This window comes from Clarias gariepinus, chromosome 18 (assembly GCF_024256425.1).
Source record: "Clarias gariepinus isolate MV-2021 ecotype Netherlands chromosome 18, CGAR_prim_01v2, whole genome shotgun sequence".
Classification (NCBI taxonomy): domain Eukaryota; kingdom Metazoa; phylum Chordata; class Actinopteri; order Siluriformes; family Clariidae; genus Clarias; species Clarias gariepinus.
In genome coordinates, this window is record NC_071117.1 from 15,349,139 (window position 1) to 15,366,933 (window position 17,795).

The window sequence follows — 17,795 nt, forward strand, 5'->3', positions numbered from 1 at the left end:
TTTGGCTGCATAACTAGATATAACTATAGAGGTATTACAGTGTGTCGGTTACAATGTAGGTATTTAGTTTATTTAGGTTCAAGTGGTCAATCAAGCTAATGGACAGAGTGGAAAGGTGTCATGTGTCTTGGTAGAAGTGTGTGTGGAGATGGGTCATAACTTGTTTGTTATAGAACACTAAATTATTCTTACAACTTTATATTGTTTTGTGATCGCAAATTACTAGTAGTTATTAGTCAATGCATAAACTTCTATAAAGGTTTACAAAGAGACTGTGTGTTCTGTTTAAGGCTGAAAGGTTAAAGGTTGGTGTAGATCAGTGTGAGTTCGTAACCTCTTGGGATCCCCCCCCCCCCCCAAAAAAAAAAAAAATGTTTTAATAAATATTATTATATATAATATTATAAGGTGAATCTACTTGTTTTTTTATCTTCAGTATTAAACCTTTACATTTTGCTGTGTAATGGAATTTTTACTGCATTGCTTAAGCCCCCTTTTCTTTTCTTTTTTTTTTTTTTACTTTGAAATATGAAAATATTGTCTTGTCTTGTAGTTCAGGTGTTTTTTAATGATTTATGATTCAGTTAAATTGTAGTGCATCATAGACAAACAAGTAAAATAACACCACGGACATTATAAAGGTTAAAGCTACATGTTTGCTTGAGGTTGTAGTTTCATAACGCATTGATATTGTTTTATTCAATTCAGTATATAGACATTTTCTGTTTACTATGAAATTGTACTGCATACTGGAATTTTAAAATCTGCTTCTTTTTTTTACGTCACATTGGCAATGACATCGTCCTTGGCTTTTCTCACACTTTACTGCTTCCCAAAGTTCTGTTTACAAACACTAGTTGTTTACTTTTAAATTTACCCTTTCCTCTAATGTTAACACCCTCCACAACAGTCGCTCTCTCTCTTCCTTGAATACAGTTTGATCAGTTGACATTATTAGCATGTGTTAGCTCTTCTTTCCCCTCCGACCATGTGTTCACTCCAGCATTGGCATCGCATTCGGGCTTAAATTCCGACAACCATTTTGTGTTGGCATCGGCGGGCCGGCGAGGCTTACGCTTTAGGGCCAATCTGTCAGTCTTCCCAAACATCGCCATGGCTACAGCCTTGGCTCTGCCCAAGCAACTTGAGGTCACCATGGCTGCAGAACAACCAAGTTCTGGCATACAGAGGCCCTTCAGATGGAATTTGCATGATTTAGCTTAGTAATGGATGCGCTTTAGGCGTTTGAACTTGGATCAGTACAGATCATCAGGCTTGCACTGTGAGTAAGGAAAAAATCCCATTCGATTTAAATTGCGTTCGCAATTCATTAAAGATTTCAGTGTTGGCTTCACAATAAAAAACATTTCACAGCCAACAAACCTGATGAATTTTAGTTCTCAGGTCCATGTTGCACATAATTACTGAGTAATTTTGATCATGTGGAGACTTTTCTCAGGATTTTCCATCACACTCCTATTCTACGCTGTGCTTTTTATGATCCTTATGATCGGCATCCCATTTTCCAGTTGCCTAGCAACGATGTTCGTGTTCCTTTTAATCAACAGGTTTGTCAGATGCTTTCCTTCCCCTTGTTCAATATGCTTTTGGTATCGTGACTTCAAATCAAACCGGAAGCTGTTTTGAGCTTTTATTTGTCTGCTTCTCTATTAAACAATGTCACTCTTTTACACTATGATTTGGATGCATGTGATGTGTGAAAGAAACAGCAGCATGTCGTCTTCCTGTTAGTGTGACAAACTAATTAGCATTCAGAGAATGCCTGCCATAGTGTGGCCAACATGGTGAGAAACTGCTGGAACGTGTAGATGTTGTTTTATGTTTGTCCTGCCGTGCACAGACAGATTCCTAGTGAAGTAATGCATGTCTCATGGTGTGATCTTGGCTTAGATTATGTAATTATAATCGATTAGCCAGTATACTATTTTGGCCATCAAGACCTAGAGCCTTTTTTCATTCCTGAATTGTCCTATTTGCACGTGTTTCCACAAATTTAAATTATTCAAGACATTTTTTTATACTTTGACTTGTTTTTAAGTTAAGGTTTTGATTAAACCCTACTAAATGAAATGTGGCAGGCCTCACAGGAGTTTCATACATGCTCTCTCAATGAACCCATGCAAATCACTTCAGCACACGCCCATCTTCTGTCCAGGCACCACTGGTTTTTGAATTGTACCTTTCCATGCATCAGAGCTGTGTATAATGTTGTATATTTTATCGCAGTAGCTATAGAGACCAATGGAAATGTCAGATCACTGTAGTCGCAATGACTTTCTTACATCCAAGCAGTCCAGAACATTACATCAGTAGCACATATGAAAAACAGAAACCTTATTATAGATAATTATATAATTATATTGTTAAGGAATCATGAATCATTTATTTCAAACTTATGCACTTTAAGGCATTTGTCCTAGCTATTATATCCGAGATAATGACCGTCTCACTTTGTTTGAAGGTGTGTGCATGCATACAACTTTATTTATCCCCATGTGTCACTTAATGATGTTTTTATTAATCTGTGAGGAGTGTTCAAGTCAAGCCGGGACTTTTGCAGAATAACAGAACACAGTTATGAGTGTAAAACAAAACTTTATCTTTCTATACAGGATCATTTTTAAAAGAATGAACCGATTTCATGACTAATTGCTTCAGTTCTCAAGCATCGTTATGGAATGAGTCAGAGTCACTTGTAAGGCAGGAAATTAAAGTTGATTGTGAGTAGAATACTTGTGACTTGACTGGAGTTTTGTATTACTTTTCCCTAATAAAATATTGCGTAGTAAAATCGGTTCATTCTTTTTAATTGCCCTGTACTGTATAATCCCCTGCTACTGTACAATAATACACTTATCAACCCAGTGTTTCACTGGTTTGCAACATTCAAATGTTTCACTTGACTTGTATAGAATAGCTTTGCACAGATGGATTTAAAACCATTGGCTTTTGATACGGTGATATTTTCTCTAAGGAGATGTTTATTTAGTATTTTTGGAAGGAGTCTGCAAGGTCTGTTTTTTTTGTAACAGTCAGTTAGGATAGACTATATTTTAAAACTTTTTGGACATATAAGGTGACTTTCTTTAATAGATCTAATAAATCAGAATTGTTTCCGATTGTTATTTAGAAACTAATGGTGGTAAGTTGACACCACATCACCCCATCACCTATTGTTGATTATTTTTTAATAATAGCATGCGTGTTTTGTTCCTGACCTTATACGTACCAAATATTCAAGTGGAAGTATGGTTCTGTAGTTACAACTACTCTTTTATTTATTTTTTTCCAATAATACTGTGTATGTTTTTGTTTTAGATAACTTCTTTACCTACATATTTAAAAAAAATAAATAATTACACATATTACACTATATTAATATAATATACTGTACATCATGCTATTTTTTTTTTCCTGTAGTGTGTATAATCTTTGCTGGCATATATATTTTTAAGCATAAATTGGGTGAAGGTAGAAAGTTTACTGTTCAAAGCTTTTCTTAATCCTTGAGAGTAATCAATACATTTTTAATAAATAAAAAGCTCAATTCACATCCTTATTTTGTCTTTTTATCAACGATTGCTTGTAGGACACAGCTGTGATAAAAGGACACATAGTGATAAAGTCCAGCTTCCACTTTGCTAACATTTGCTTAGATTGGAATTACTGTAGCCCACATACTGTACTGTATGCCAGTGCCAGCTGTTACTACAGCACATGGGTTTTATGTGCATTCGAGACCTACCCATGCTTCATGCGCCAATCCTAATTGTACAGGCTGCTGAGGAATCACATTTGGACATAGTTAGGGGGTGTGTGTGTTTTTGTGTGGCAACTACAGACCAGTGTGTGTATGTCACAAACCTCAAATCTGCTTGTGTACATGTGTGATACTGATGTATATTACGTATTTTAAGCACTCTCATGATCACAGAGGCTTTACTGCTCTAGCTCACCTGCTTATTCTGTCCATACACACACACACACCTATAATCGTCTGCCTCTGTAGTCCAGACAAGCTGTGGCATGACCATCGGGAGAGCACTTTAACATCAGGAGAATGTATGTTTAAACCCAGACTGCTTGTGAGGACATGATCCAAAACAAGACAGGTGGCTATTTTCCAAATGATGAACCTTTTCCATCGTGCAGTTTCTGTTTGATGCAGTTCTGAGCATTGCATGTTCCTGTAGGTAGTACTACTTGTAAATAATGCACACAGTGGTCACATTTAGTAGACCAAAAAGGAATGTTTTGAAAGGATGCTAGGGGTCATTCTTCTGTGTCAGGAAAGAGGTGAGATATAAGAGATGTTTAATAGAAATGTTGAGGAAGTTTTGCAGAGAAAGGTATTAAAGTACAGTATGCTCTTGCATAATTTTGGTAGCCAAGGGATCATGACTAAGGTATTATAAAAAGCGGAGGAATATTATTCCTACATGCATTTAAGGTGTGCAGTAAAATTATTATTAAGGGTTATCAAAAATATGCTTACTCTGCTTAATAATATTTAACAGCTTGATCTTGTGTGCCTCCTGCTTTGAAGATCGAACAATTCAACCTGTAGTTAGATCCGTCATCAGTTTATAGTTATGTAGCCCTGGGCTATAGTTAAAACCACAAGCTACAATACTAAATAGAAGATGTGTGACGACATGCTCTTCATGGTTTAGGGGTACATTAGTACAGTATATTAGACAACAGTAAGTTTCATCCAAGTAATTTGCTTAGACAAGAGGCATGATTTCCGACATGGAGTACGTGCAACAGCACAGGGACATTCAACTAGATGCATTATCTTGCTTCACCGATTGTGTAATAATCATTAATTATACTCTCTCTTTGTGTTGATGCAGCCTAATAACTGGTTAAATAAACATACAAATTATAATCTGTTGATGATAAATGGTGTTTATTAAACTGTTGTATAAAAGCCATATCACACTAGAGATCATGAGGTTGTACTGAATATCAGCACGGCTGTGATATCTTCAGCACTTTGGCTGCACCCTCATCAGACCTATGCTGATATTCATTACAACAGTAATAAAAAGTATAGTGCATAATAATTATCCTGCGTTATAAATTAATTATGTTACTTATATCCCGGTGCTGTATAGTATTTTATTCTGGTTGATCAGTAATGGTTCTACTGATAGGGTTTAAAGATATTTACACACTAATTATAATTATAATTACTAATAATTTGTGATTATTTATTCTAAAGTGTTATCCCATGTTGAGTGTTAATAAAGTAAACTTTTCAGCAAGGAGGTCTTTATTTCACACTGGTGTAAGAAGACTCTAGTTTCAGTGCTTTGCAGTAAAATAGTCATGGACAAAGCTGTAATACACTTTTTCTTCTTCTTTTTTTTGTGTAGAAAGTCTTTTTAGCCTATGTTGATGATTGTTGGTGGTCTTTTTGTTGTAATCAGTTCAAATTTTGTAAATGTCTACTGTTATTTATCAAGAGCCTGTGAACAATCTCCACTCTACGTGCTTATTTATGATAAAACAGCTCTTCTAAACACTGAAACCCTTCCCAGATATTTATAATGGTACAACAAATTTTGTCTTGAAATGTTTGAGATATTTTGTGTGAATGGTAAAAGTACTAATCCTTAGAAAGGTTATTGAATGATTATATTAGCCTTTGGCTCTGAGTCTTCTGTTTGCATTGAATAGCCTTATAATAGACTTGTATTGAATACCTGGGGAAGAAATGTCTCAATGGTGAATGTCTTAACTGTGTGCTCTTTCAGCAGTAAGCTACAAACGCAAAATAGTACTTTATTTACATCTCAAGGCTGAAGCAATTACCTCAGTGACACCAAACATGTTTTGCTAGCTCAAACAAATGCTCTTCCTGAGGTGGACAGAAAAAGTTAACCAACAAACACTAGGTTTTTGTTCTGTAACCTCAGCTGTCAGTCTCAGTGATATATTTGTGCTGTATTAGATTCTGTTGAAACTTCTGTGGCGCAGGTCTGGCTTTGTTACCTCAAACAAATCATCTTTCTGAGCTGGATTGTTAGCACTTGCATGCTAGTTTTCCGTTTGTTAATTCACCTTTTGTTTTTTTGCGCTTTAGTAGTTTGTTTAAAACTTTTATGATTAAGGTGTGGTATGCAGTCATCACATGCTTGCATTTTAAGACTACAAATGGTTTTTGGTGTTTGTCTTTAATCTGGGATGGTAATGTTTCCGTGAAAGATTACTGAGCTTAATGTCACATTCTGAAGTATGAGCTGGAGTTTCATCGTTCTGCCTGTAAACAAAGTTAATAGCAGGTTCGCTAGCAACAGCTTTAATCTCAAGGGTTTTTTGGGTTGTCTGACTAAACAGCCTGGTAATCAAAGGGCAACTAACCACTCGATTTTGCTATGTTGTGATTAGCCATGTAGGATTTAGTCATCCTAGTCTCTACAATCTAAAATTTAAACACACAAACCAGGTCTTACCTCAGGTATCCACTCTCACTCACTTATCGTCTATATCGTTTTATCCTGTATACAGAGTCGCGGGGTCCTGGAGCCTATCCCAGGAAACTTGGGGCACATAGCGGGGTACACCCTGGACAGGGTTCAGGGCACACACTCATTTACACACACTATGGGCAATTTGGAAACGCTAATTAGGCTAATCCGCATGTCTTTGGACTCTGGGAGGAAACCGGAGTGCCTGCAGGACACCCACCAAGCACAGGGAGAACTCCATGCACACAAAGACGGAAATCGATCCCGGACCCTGGAAGTGCAAGGCGAGAGTGCTAACCACTAATAACTTTTCATCTAAATCTTGTTGACCACAATAATAATAATAATAATAATAATACAACGTAAGAGACAGTTTGGAATTTCTTTTTATTTTCTTCACAGAATAAACACGGTATGAATTTTAAATAGTGAACAGAATCATAAGTACTTTCCATCTGCAAACACACACCAAAACTTAAGCACAGCTGAGTAAAATAGTTCTATATCAAAAAGCTTTCAAGGTGTCCATATCTATCTGTCTGTCTGTCAAAAGTTTGGACACACCTTCTAATTCCATGATCTTTTCTGATTTTTTTTTTTTTTTTTTTTTTTTTTTTTAGCTATTAACCCTAAATAAACTTCTCCTCTACAGCAAAGTTGAGTTTTGGTCTTGCATCCCTAGTCTTCATGAGAGCCAGTTTTATCATGGCACTTTGATGGGTTTTGCAAATGCACTTAATACTGTTCTTGCAAGAATTATCCCAGAATAACCTGACCTTCATGTTTTAAGCTATCAACTGATTGTTATTGTTACTTAATTACCTAGTGCCAATGAATAATGAATGTAGAAAATAAATCCAAACTTGTAGCCAAATTTTGACTGGTGTTGACTGGTAGATATACCGTAAAGTACAACGATCAGTCATAACAGTACAATATCAACTATACGTTGTAAACTGCTGACAGGCTCATCTACTGTATTTGGTTCTCACAGTAGGCCTGTGAGAACCAAAGAACTAGTCCATCTGGTCCGATCCCACAGAAAAACCATTGTTGTCAATACTGCCCATGATAGAAAGGCACCAGAAATCCCAGTGCATCACAGCCTGACGTTAATGGGCTTAGAAGGCAATGGGTTCAAGGTTGTTGATCTGGCCTCCACATTCCCCAGATCCCACTACGATCGAGCATCCATATGATGTGCTGGACTAAAAAAGTCTGATCCATGGAAGCCACCACATCACATTCTCAGAGGGCTTGTGGAGTCCTGCCCCAGTGGCACAGGGGGTACCTAAAACCTACAGTAGGTAGTGGTTTTAAAGTTATGGCTGATCTGTGTAGATACAGTATACAGATAATATATAGTATACGCATAGAAAAAGATAAATAGTTGAGTGAATACATTGCTTTGAAGATTCCGGAAACCCATTCACTTAGTACCTTTTACGAGCTGTTTTTTACCCATAATTCCTCTCTCCATCATGACACAAACATGCAAGCATGCTTCAACCAGCCTTTAGCTTCAAGGTAAAATCCTCCAGTGAAAAGCATAACTCATACGCAGCATGTGTGTGAAATAAAAATTACTTACCCACTGATAGACTGTCTACCAGGTGTGTGTTCACAGTGTTTTACGTGTGCTTTTATTCTGCAGCTGTTGTCAGTGTTTGCTGTCTTAATGTAGGCAAACTGGTACACACACACAAGCGCACACATACGCAGGCAGATTGCCACACTGCATTTTACAGGAGCCTGTAAATCTGCTTACAGTAATCCACTTCTCTCCCCACACGACTAAACCTTACTGTTTACTTCCTGTCTCAGTCCGTTGCTTTTTTTCCCCTTCAGGTATACTGTATACAAAATGCAGTAAATAAGATGAATGTTTTTTCTTTAGGGTTTGTACTCTGTCTATATTTGTACCCAGTATGAATAAGCCTCAGGTGTGACTCTTGATGGAATTTTATTGTCTGTACTAAACCTTTATCTCTCTCTCTTTGTCTCTTCCCTCCAGATGAGATCATGCAGCAGGAGACGAGTCCGCTGTGCGCAGCAGACATCAGCCCTGACCTCAGGAAAGGCTTCGCCTTCCTGTCAGGTGAGACAGATCCCCCAGCTGCTCTAGCTGCTCATTATCACTTTACGACCCTTTTTACTGTAAAACTGCCTCTCATGATGCTGAACGGTACTCTTTAAGTAAGAGGAAGTGACCAGGATCTGTAGAGAAAAGAAGAACCTCAATGCACACTGAGCTGCTAATACTCATCACTGTATTTCCCTCACATTTCATGCATGGTCAATATATTGTATTGAAGATACTACATACAGTACATATGGTCAGCCCCTAGAAGGGAAATCTGAGCTCGTAACAGTTGTTACTCATGACCAAGTCTCGTACAGAAGTGTATTTATAGACCATGCTGATGTGAGGTAGGGCAAATTCATTTGGCTGTGTTTCATGTCATTGGGGTTCCATGGGAGTCCATAGTCAGCATTATTTATTTATAAAAGTCTACATACACAGAGTTCATCATGTAAAGGTTTTAGCTATTCCAAGATATTAGAAGACATTTTCAATTTAGAAGTTTACAAAAGCGTCAAATAAAAAAACCCAATTGTATCCGGGTATACCAGAAATCAACACCAGAATGAATAATATTAATAGTTAACCTAAACTTCAGGAAAACTGGAAGAAAAGATCGGCTAAACGCACTTCAGAAAGAAAATTCCAAGCGTGAGCACAAACAAGACGCTACATTGTACGGTGTTCTTTCTGCACAAACGTGAAAATTTCTGGTTTAAATGCTGGTTTAAATGTAAAAAATATTCACTATTCTATAAAAAGTCTAGCCTAGTATGGTTTTTTTTCCTGCATTTATTTTGTTTGTTTTTCATATACACTACAGTACATTCTATTGACCAGTTAGACCAGGCTTATAATAATGTTTAGTTAAAGGCAGAGTCTAAATTACCTGGATAGTTTATGAATTGTTTATAGAATAGCGGGTAGCTACCATTTTTAAAGCAGCAATTTAAATTTGTATAAGCAATACAGCATCCATAAAGGTTTATAACCTGACGGCGTGATTTAAACGCTGGTTTCAGCTTCAGCCTCAGATGTTCCATTTCTATCTCACATAGCATCAGACATCTTTCGTACTCTATACAAACCTGTGAATTGTTGCACAGAATCTTGTTTTTAATGTTGCACTGATGGGTCTTTCCATCATATAATGGAAAGACCTGTCGTGACAAAGTGCATTAGAAGCATTGTTTGAAAATCCAAGACAATCACAAGGTTAGGAAAAAGAGAGAGCTCACTCTATATACAGTATGTACACTTTGGTACTATGAATTTAAAACGTGTTGTATACATTAATGCATGGTATCTAAGTTCAATTTTTTACTGCAGATGCAAATGGTCTGCTTATGGCTTTGAAATTCATTGAAACCACATCACGAAAGGATTACCTTATTATAATAACAGACTCAAAATTATGTCTCCAAGCATTAGAAAATATAAAAAAAGATCATCCAACAATCATGGAAGTCCTAACCAAGTTATAATTCTTAGAAGCCAATAATTTTAACCTAGTTATCTGTTACCTGGGCACTCAGGAATCCCTGGTAATGAGAGAGCAGACAAAACTGCCAAAGAAGCATTATCCAAAAAAAACTATCAAATACTTTATACCCTTCACAGATTTAAAACTAATTTTAAATGAATACATCAAAAATAAATATCAATCAGAATTGGATCAATGCTTAAATAATAAACTATATGAAATAAATACCGATGTTGGATCAAGACATACATTTCCTTTTAAAAATCGTTGGGATCAAGTAAATTATACAAGATGTATTTCTCTCTTTCGATTGTCTATCGAAAATCCACCACAATGTTTATCATAAAGAACCATGCTATCCATCAAACCTATCTTATTTTAACTGTAACTTTAAAGGAACCTGTTTTATTCTGTTGACACTTTTAAAAAGGTTTTTAAACAAGTAAATCCAAATGTACTGTAGTTTAAAAGTTCTTCATCCTATCCAGTTTTAATATTAAATAACTAAAGTAACTCTCACCATTATTATAGCCATAGAAGCTGGCATGGCGTTAAAAAAGAAAGAAGGAAAGAGTTCCATAGTTATCTCTGATTTTAATGTTATTTTCAAAAATGTTGAAGGCATTTAAAATATGAACAGTTGATATTGACATGTTTCTGCTACTTATAATCTGTAAAACCTTCATAACGTGTGCTGTTTGTTAATCGGTGATTTTTTTTTAAGCTGATATCTCGAAATGAGCTTCTCCTCTGCAGCAGAGAGTTTTGGTTATGCTTTCCTGAGATGGTCTTCATGAGATCCAGTTTCATTATGGTGCTTAATGAGTTTTGCAAATCCACTTAACAATACTGTTCTAACAATTACCAGTCCAGAACGGTTGATCTTTGTGTCTTAGAAATAAATCCAAACTCGCGTCCAAACTTTTGATTGGAACTGTACATGTTTTAGAAAGGTGCTGCTACAGTACTGGTTGTCCTGAAAGAGATGTACTGTATTGTCCAGGAAGCGGTTAAACGACCCAGTTCACTACCACGTACACAAAGCTACCGACTCAAAGTTCGATACCTACATGTGTCCCAGTTAGGACATGGTTCAGTTACAGTCATCCTGAATTATTCATGGATTCCATGACACTGTGTTCAGCCATGCTGCCGGCGATGAGATCGAACGTCTGCAGATTCAGAAATAGCAGTGTGCGTATGTACTGTAAGCGTCTTGGAATTCAAGTTTTCTATATTTTCACCAGCAGTCTGTCTTTTCATTATAAATCATCTGCGCTTGGTGCTCTGTTAATGATGTGTCTCCCTTTAGCTGCTATGAACTGTAGCCATTGTGGCCTGCACTCTAGGCACACTCTGTTTATAATTGCTTCTGCGGTGTGGTTAGTACTTGCTTTTAAATCTGTGTGTGAGAGAGACTGAGACTGACCACTGATCTTGCCTTGCTCCTCCACCCACGGTAAATGACAGACTTTCCCTGCCAGTCTCACGGTGTGTTTATATAACACAATTCGCTTTTCGTGGTTAGCCTCTCCGCTTTTCTCTCCACCGCCTTTGATCTGTGTTTCATCTCGTAAATGAAGTTTACATCACCCTGGCTATGCTAACAGGATGCAGTTTGTTCACTGGTGAAACATGTGTGCCAGCCCATCTGTGTATATATGTGTGAAAGCAGAGCAGAGGGGGCCAAATCGACCTTGTTTGCCCCTCTCTGACACACACCAACACGCAGACATTCACACACTTCTAGATGGGCTCTGCAGTGTTAATGATGAATAGGACAGCAGCGTTATTTTCACCAAGGACATTGCGAGTTTGGCAGAGGTTGGTATTATAACATGCGGAGGGAGAAAGATAAGGAAAGGTCCTCGGTTTGCGAACGTGTGTGTGTGTGTGTGTGTGTGTGTGGGAGTTTGACGGTCAATGCAATAAATTTCGCCAGTGCCGCAATGCTTCCTTACAGTATAGAAAATTAACTTCCCATCTGACCTGCTCCCAACCCCCCGAGTCCATGAAAATTCCTCCTAACGGGCTACGTGTAAACATGTAACTAGACAACTGCAGTTCAAATAGAAAATAATTAAATAAATAATTGAAATGTTATACGTCTACACATGTTTATTGTTGTGCAGTGATTTTATGTTCCTCTGAATGTTCATAAAGAAATGATCGACACATGAACGCGACTATTTTAGCATGCTAGTGTTTGTTCACCCTCAAATAGCTTTTAAAACACCTTCTGAAATTGTTTTTGTTCATTTTAACCGCATGAGATCCAGGCTCGGTGTGTATCTTGTCACAGGTAGAGGTTTAGCACAACAGTGATACCCAACAGTCCTCATATAAGGAAGCTAACAAGGATTTACGAACAATGTAATGTTCTCACAAAAACCAAAATGCTGATAATAAAAAGATCTATAATCCTTTATCATAAATCATAACTAACATTAATATAAAGGTTAAAGCTAATAAAGAAAATATTTCTGATCTTTGTAGTAAGCACTGATATCTTAGAATGACTTCAGCAAATTCATGTTCAAGTTCAAGAAGCCGCAGTTCCTGAGAAATTCACTGTTAAATGGATTTTTCCTATCCTGAGGTCAGAAATGTTCCCGTTCTCACGTATCCATGCTTGTAGAAGCAATTCAGTGCTGTATAACAATCAACAATTTGGTTTAGATGCATAATATTACATGGCAATGCTTCAAATAATTTGTGGCGACAATTATAAATGGATCATTATCTAAACAGGGCAACTCTGGTATAAAATATAAATGAATGTTTTTAACTGATTTAATTGGCTAGTAAGACAGTTTGCTTGTAATGTTCATAATAGTCTTTTTTCTGCACCTTCAGTATTTGAACAGTTTGATTGCAAAATGAGATCTCCAGGTTTTTTTTAGAGAAGGCTGGAAGTGTTAATGTTATTTTGGTTATATCATTTGTTTAATTTTCTTTTTGAAATATTACTTTTGTAAGTACTGAAGTTCATCATGGCTCCCAAGTGCAGCAGCATCCGTGCTAGTAAAAGTTTAAAGCTTCTAAAAGAAGAATATGTAGCCGTTTTAAACGAAAATGTTTTGTCACAGTTGACTAGGTGTTCCTGTGGACAATAATTTACCAAACTGAGTGAAAGTCTAAAAAACTTGTTGTGCTGTCAAACTGTTTATTTATTAATTTGCAAGTAAATGACAGCAAGCGAAAGTGCCTCACTTTGTATTGTAGCAGACAGACAGATTAACATATGAACTGAAATCATACTGTATTAGGGGTTTACCGTCCTGTGTGTGACAGGTTTTGCAGATTTACTCAACTGTTTCCCAAATCTTTCTAACTGATTAAAATAAATTTTCAAACTGTGATCAAATTACTTCCTTTTGAACTCTATCAGTGACCACAAGGTGGTTAGTACTGTCGCCTTGCACCTCCAGTGTCCGGGTTCGATTCCCGGCCAGCCTCGATTGCCGTCTTTGTATGTATGTAGTTTGCATTTTCTCCCCGTGCTTGGTGGGTTTTCTCCAGGTACTCCGCTTTCCTCCCACAGTCCAAAGACATGCAGAGTAGTCTTTATACGCGTATAGTATAAAGCGGTATAGACGATACTGTAAGTGAGTGACCACAAGGTTGCTTGTTGTACTACCCAAACCAAAATTTCAGACACTGCATGGAGGACTTAAGCTGTATGTGGATTAACCTAGCAACAGCTAAAGGGATGGTTTTAAAATCCTAAACAGATATTTAAATGTCTGTGTTTTAATTTCGTTTTTTTTTTTTTTTAAGAATGTTTACATATACTTACTGTTTGAATACAAATGTGGCTAGCTAGAACCCACGCTTGTATTGTCAATCCATCCATCCATCTAGGAACCTCTACTCCAACTAGGGACTGTGGAGGCCAGTGGTGACCATTGTGTTTATTGCTTAATACTCCCCAAATCCACCTTTGGGTAACTTAACACCCACGCTGATATGATGGATGATGGTATCAATCCCAAGTGACTGCCTTAAGCAAGGTCTTAACTCTGTGGTAAATATATAACATTAGAGAACCCACTGTCATCACTCACTCACGCATTACGGTGTGTGTGTGTGTGTGTTTTGCTTCGTATTGCAGATACTGAGACTGTTCACTACCATTCTCCTTCGCTCAGCTGTATACAGCGACTGACTGGGAGAGGTGTGACTGCCCTCTGGTGGCAGGTTTAGCTTTAGGTCGCTGCAGAAAGCCATTTTACAGACCAACACTAAAAAAATGTCTTGCTTTATCTGTTAACATTTGTATAAACAGTGTAACTCAACTGATTTTAAGAGGGAATTAACAATGTTTTTTTTTATGTTTGTCCCAGGTGGTCGAGGAGAGAACGGCAGCCCCATCATCGTCTTCCCAGAGTTCCCTACATTCGCAGAACTGCAGGAGGAGGAGTTCCACAACGTGCTGACGTACCTGACCAGCGTTCCCAGGTGTGTATCCGCTTCCTTAATTAGTCTCGTATAATTATGAATGTGAATGTTAGATATTATATATGATGCACACAAGGATTCCTAGGTGTTACTCACAGATGATGGTAAACCTTTATGTAGCAGTTGTTTTAGGTTGGAACCAACTGGGCAAGATGAAAATGTGGTGCTTTAGGCGAGTTATAACCAGTAAGGTAATTTAATCCAAGGTTAGACCTGTGAGTAGAAGTTTATAGGTTCGAACCCTGACCAGGACAACAAGATTTGCACTGTTTTTGAGATCAGATTTGGGATCTTTTATTCTCTACCAATCAGGAATGGGAATCTTTAGGGATCACCCGATACGATATTAGGATGATACCCAGGTTCGATTTGATGGGTTGCGATTCTGTCATGACTATGATTTGTACAGTAAATATCCTAATTAGATTTTTTTTTTTTTGGTACAATTCTAAACAAATTTAGTCATTAGTTCACTCTTACCACACAGGATGCTGTCCCGCTTGCCAGTGTGTAAATAGTCTAGAGAGTGCGCCACCTGTAGGATTAAAGTGGAAGAGCGACATTTAACCATCTCAAATGCAAACACATATAAATTAACAGTAAATGTTTTAAAATCTATTATTTTTTAGTAATTGTGGCCACACAAAAGAATGCTGATACGTAACTAGACCAATTTATTCCCACTACAAATGGTCTATCGTCATACTAGCATGGCATGACAACACAAAGGAGGCATGTTACCTCTCACATCTCTGGATTTCATGAGACAGAATATGTAGCTGGTGGTTGCTAATAAAATATGATAAGAAAAATGGCTGATAACATCCCAATCTGGCTAATAATTTCCCTAATGTCTAATGTTTGATCATTAAGATTAATGAGCATTAAGAGTAAGAAGCGCTTGTCTTGTTTGTGATAAATCTTGTGTACTGCACTGCTACCACATGATTGGATGATTATAAATGCCTGGTAGCTACATATCACAGAATTTTATATTAAATAAGATCTACTGTATTTCCCCGCTGCAAAATAAAATGCTAGTTTTTTTTCCACTAAGAACAAAGTTAAGTGGATAATTGAGTGTTTCCATTGTGTTACTTGTATACAGTGTATTCTAATCATTATTAGTGTATGTAATGTTGCTTTGGAATATAGAATGCACGATTCATTCGTGTTTGCGATTTTGCCAGCAGAGGTCACTGCGTGTGTGTTTTTGGTGTATAAAATATTGTACTGTACATGGTTTGGATTGAATAAATAACAAAAGCAACGAAGGTGATCCTGAGATCCGGATCTTTAGTACACAGCCAGTGAGAGAATCTCAACTCGAACGTACTTAAAGTACCACACATTTGTATAAGTAATAATCTGATATTTTACTGTATTCATGGTGTAATGAAGGCGAAATCTCGCTCATTATGATTTAATGTTTAATATTCATATCTACTGTTCATTATTAAAACCCTTGTTCTTGTCCCAGCCTGAAATTTTGCTTATGGAATGCTTTTTTCCTTTTTTTTCTTCTTTTTTTTCGCTCCCCCACTTTCCGTCTGGCTCTCCTCCACTGCTGTCTCATGGGAATAGAGACCAGTGAAAGCAGGGAGGAGGAGGAGGAAGGGGGTGTGAAGGTGAAACACGGAGAGATAGAAGGAGGGAGGGTCTAATTGCCTGAGGGTTTCCAGGACGCTTATGTAGATTTAATTTGGTGCTGCTTTTGTAAATGAGCCCTCTAAACAAAGAGAGACACAGGATATCTTTGAGTAAAAAAAAAGAAACACTTCGCCTGCTATTTATTCCAATAAATAAAAATTTAGTTATTTTGAAGATTGTTTGTTAAAATTTCAGTTTAAATCCTTTTTGCTCTTTATGCAGATTCACAAGAGGTGGATAATTATCTCATTTAGTGTGTAGAGGTTAATTCAAGGTTAAAGAATTCTTTTTAAAAGAATGTTAATAGAATTTGAATTGAATTTTAATAAGTATTCAAAGGTGCTTGCATATTTATTAGTGAAAGGTATACGTCAAAGAAGTCTACATGAGGTTCATATCATTAATATTTGATTAACTCACACAGTTCATCGGTTTTAGATTCATTAGGTACTGAGGTTCTACTGTATGTAAAAAAGAAATTATTAACATAATCTCAGCATAGAACTCCAGCACAATAGGGCCACCTGCCAAATAGTTGTGTCTGTAGACATACATGGCAGAGTATTAACTGTTGTGGGGTAGTACTTTTTTTTTTTTTAATCCCAAATGCATCTTTGCATCTTGAATCATGAATATAATGTATTTTTAAATTATTGTAATAGTATGTAAAAAAAAAAAAAAAAAAGCTTCAAGTACCTGAACTGGTATTCACTCATGCAGTAATGTGGGAGCAGCACGAAGCCTAAAATCACCCAGATATACAGTAGCTGAAGGTGCTTGAAGTGATGTTCACATCAGACATCAGAATAGAATATCTGATATGTGTTTAAATGTTTTTTTTATGCTCATCATGGTTGCAAAGAGCAGTTATTTGAGTTCCTGAAATACTCCAATCTGACCAGTGATCACGCCGCTGTTTAGAACGTCGAATAACAATAACATCCAACTGCAGATTTTATATTTAACCTTTTAAATGTGCGACTGTTATTAAACCTCGTAAACCATAAAACTGTGGATTCTGTGCAACCAGGACTGAAGCTTGGAGCCCTTTGCTCTTGTACATCCCTTTCAGACTCTGATTAGAGGTTAATGAATACTAATCAGTGAAATCTTGTTGCTCTGGAGGCACATCAGTCATGATGGCTGTGCCATGTTGCGCCTCCGGGAGAAGAGCGTCGCTACTCGTGATGATGAGAGAATGCATCTCCCCCTTCCACTTTTCTATGGGTTCGGGTTTTTTTTTTTTCTCCCCTCCAGCAGGGCAGTGGAGTGTGAGGAACAAGAGAGCTGATGCAAGATACAATGTGGTACAGTAGGTTTAAAAGAAATTGTAGCTACAGTAGGGATGACTGGGGGGGAAAAAAAAAAACTTACAGGTGTGTACATCCTGTGTGTACGTGTTTTACTATCATGGCGGCAATAATATAAAGGGCATCAGCAGTTCCTTCCTTGCTCGCCACCTTTTTATCATTGAGACGGCTCCCTCCCTGACTCCCTCCCTCTTTCGCTCATTAGCAATTCAGCCTTTTGAGCCTGCAAGCCGCGCTGTCTGTCACAACCATGCTGTACCCTGATTGGCTCGGAGGTAGCTCCTGACTCTTCAGCATTGGCTGCTGGATTG

The 17,795-nt window shown here is 37.3% G+C and overlaps 1 protein-coding gene across 10 annotated transcripts in view; it reads left to right on the top strand.

Annotated features, from left to right (window-relative positions):
* The window catches only part of mcf2la (mcf.2 cell line derived transforming sequence-like a), an 88,670-nt gene that overhangs the window by 31,763 nt on the left and 39,112 nt on the right, over positions 1-17,795 (top strand). For all 10 annotated transcript variants that reach the window (XM_053476739.1, XM_053476736.1, XM_053476746.1 and 7 more), the window contains exons 2-3: positions 8,512-8,595; positions 14,410-14,524. In XM_053476739.1, coding sequence (XP_053332714.1) covers positions 8,512-8,595; positions 14,410-14,524 — 199 coding nt within the window. The remainder of the gene's footprint in view (positions 1-8,511; positions 8,596-14,409; positions 14,525-17,795) is intronic.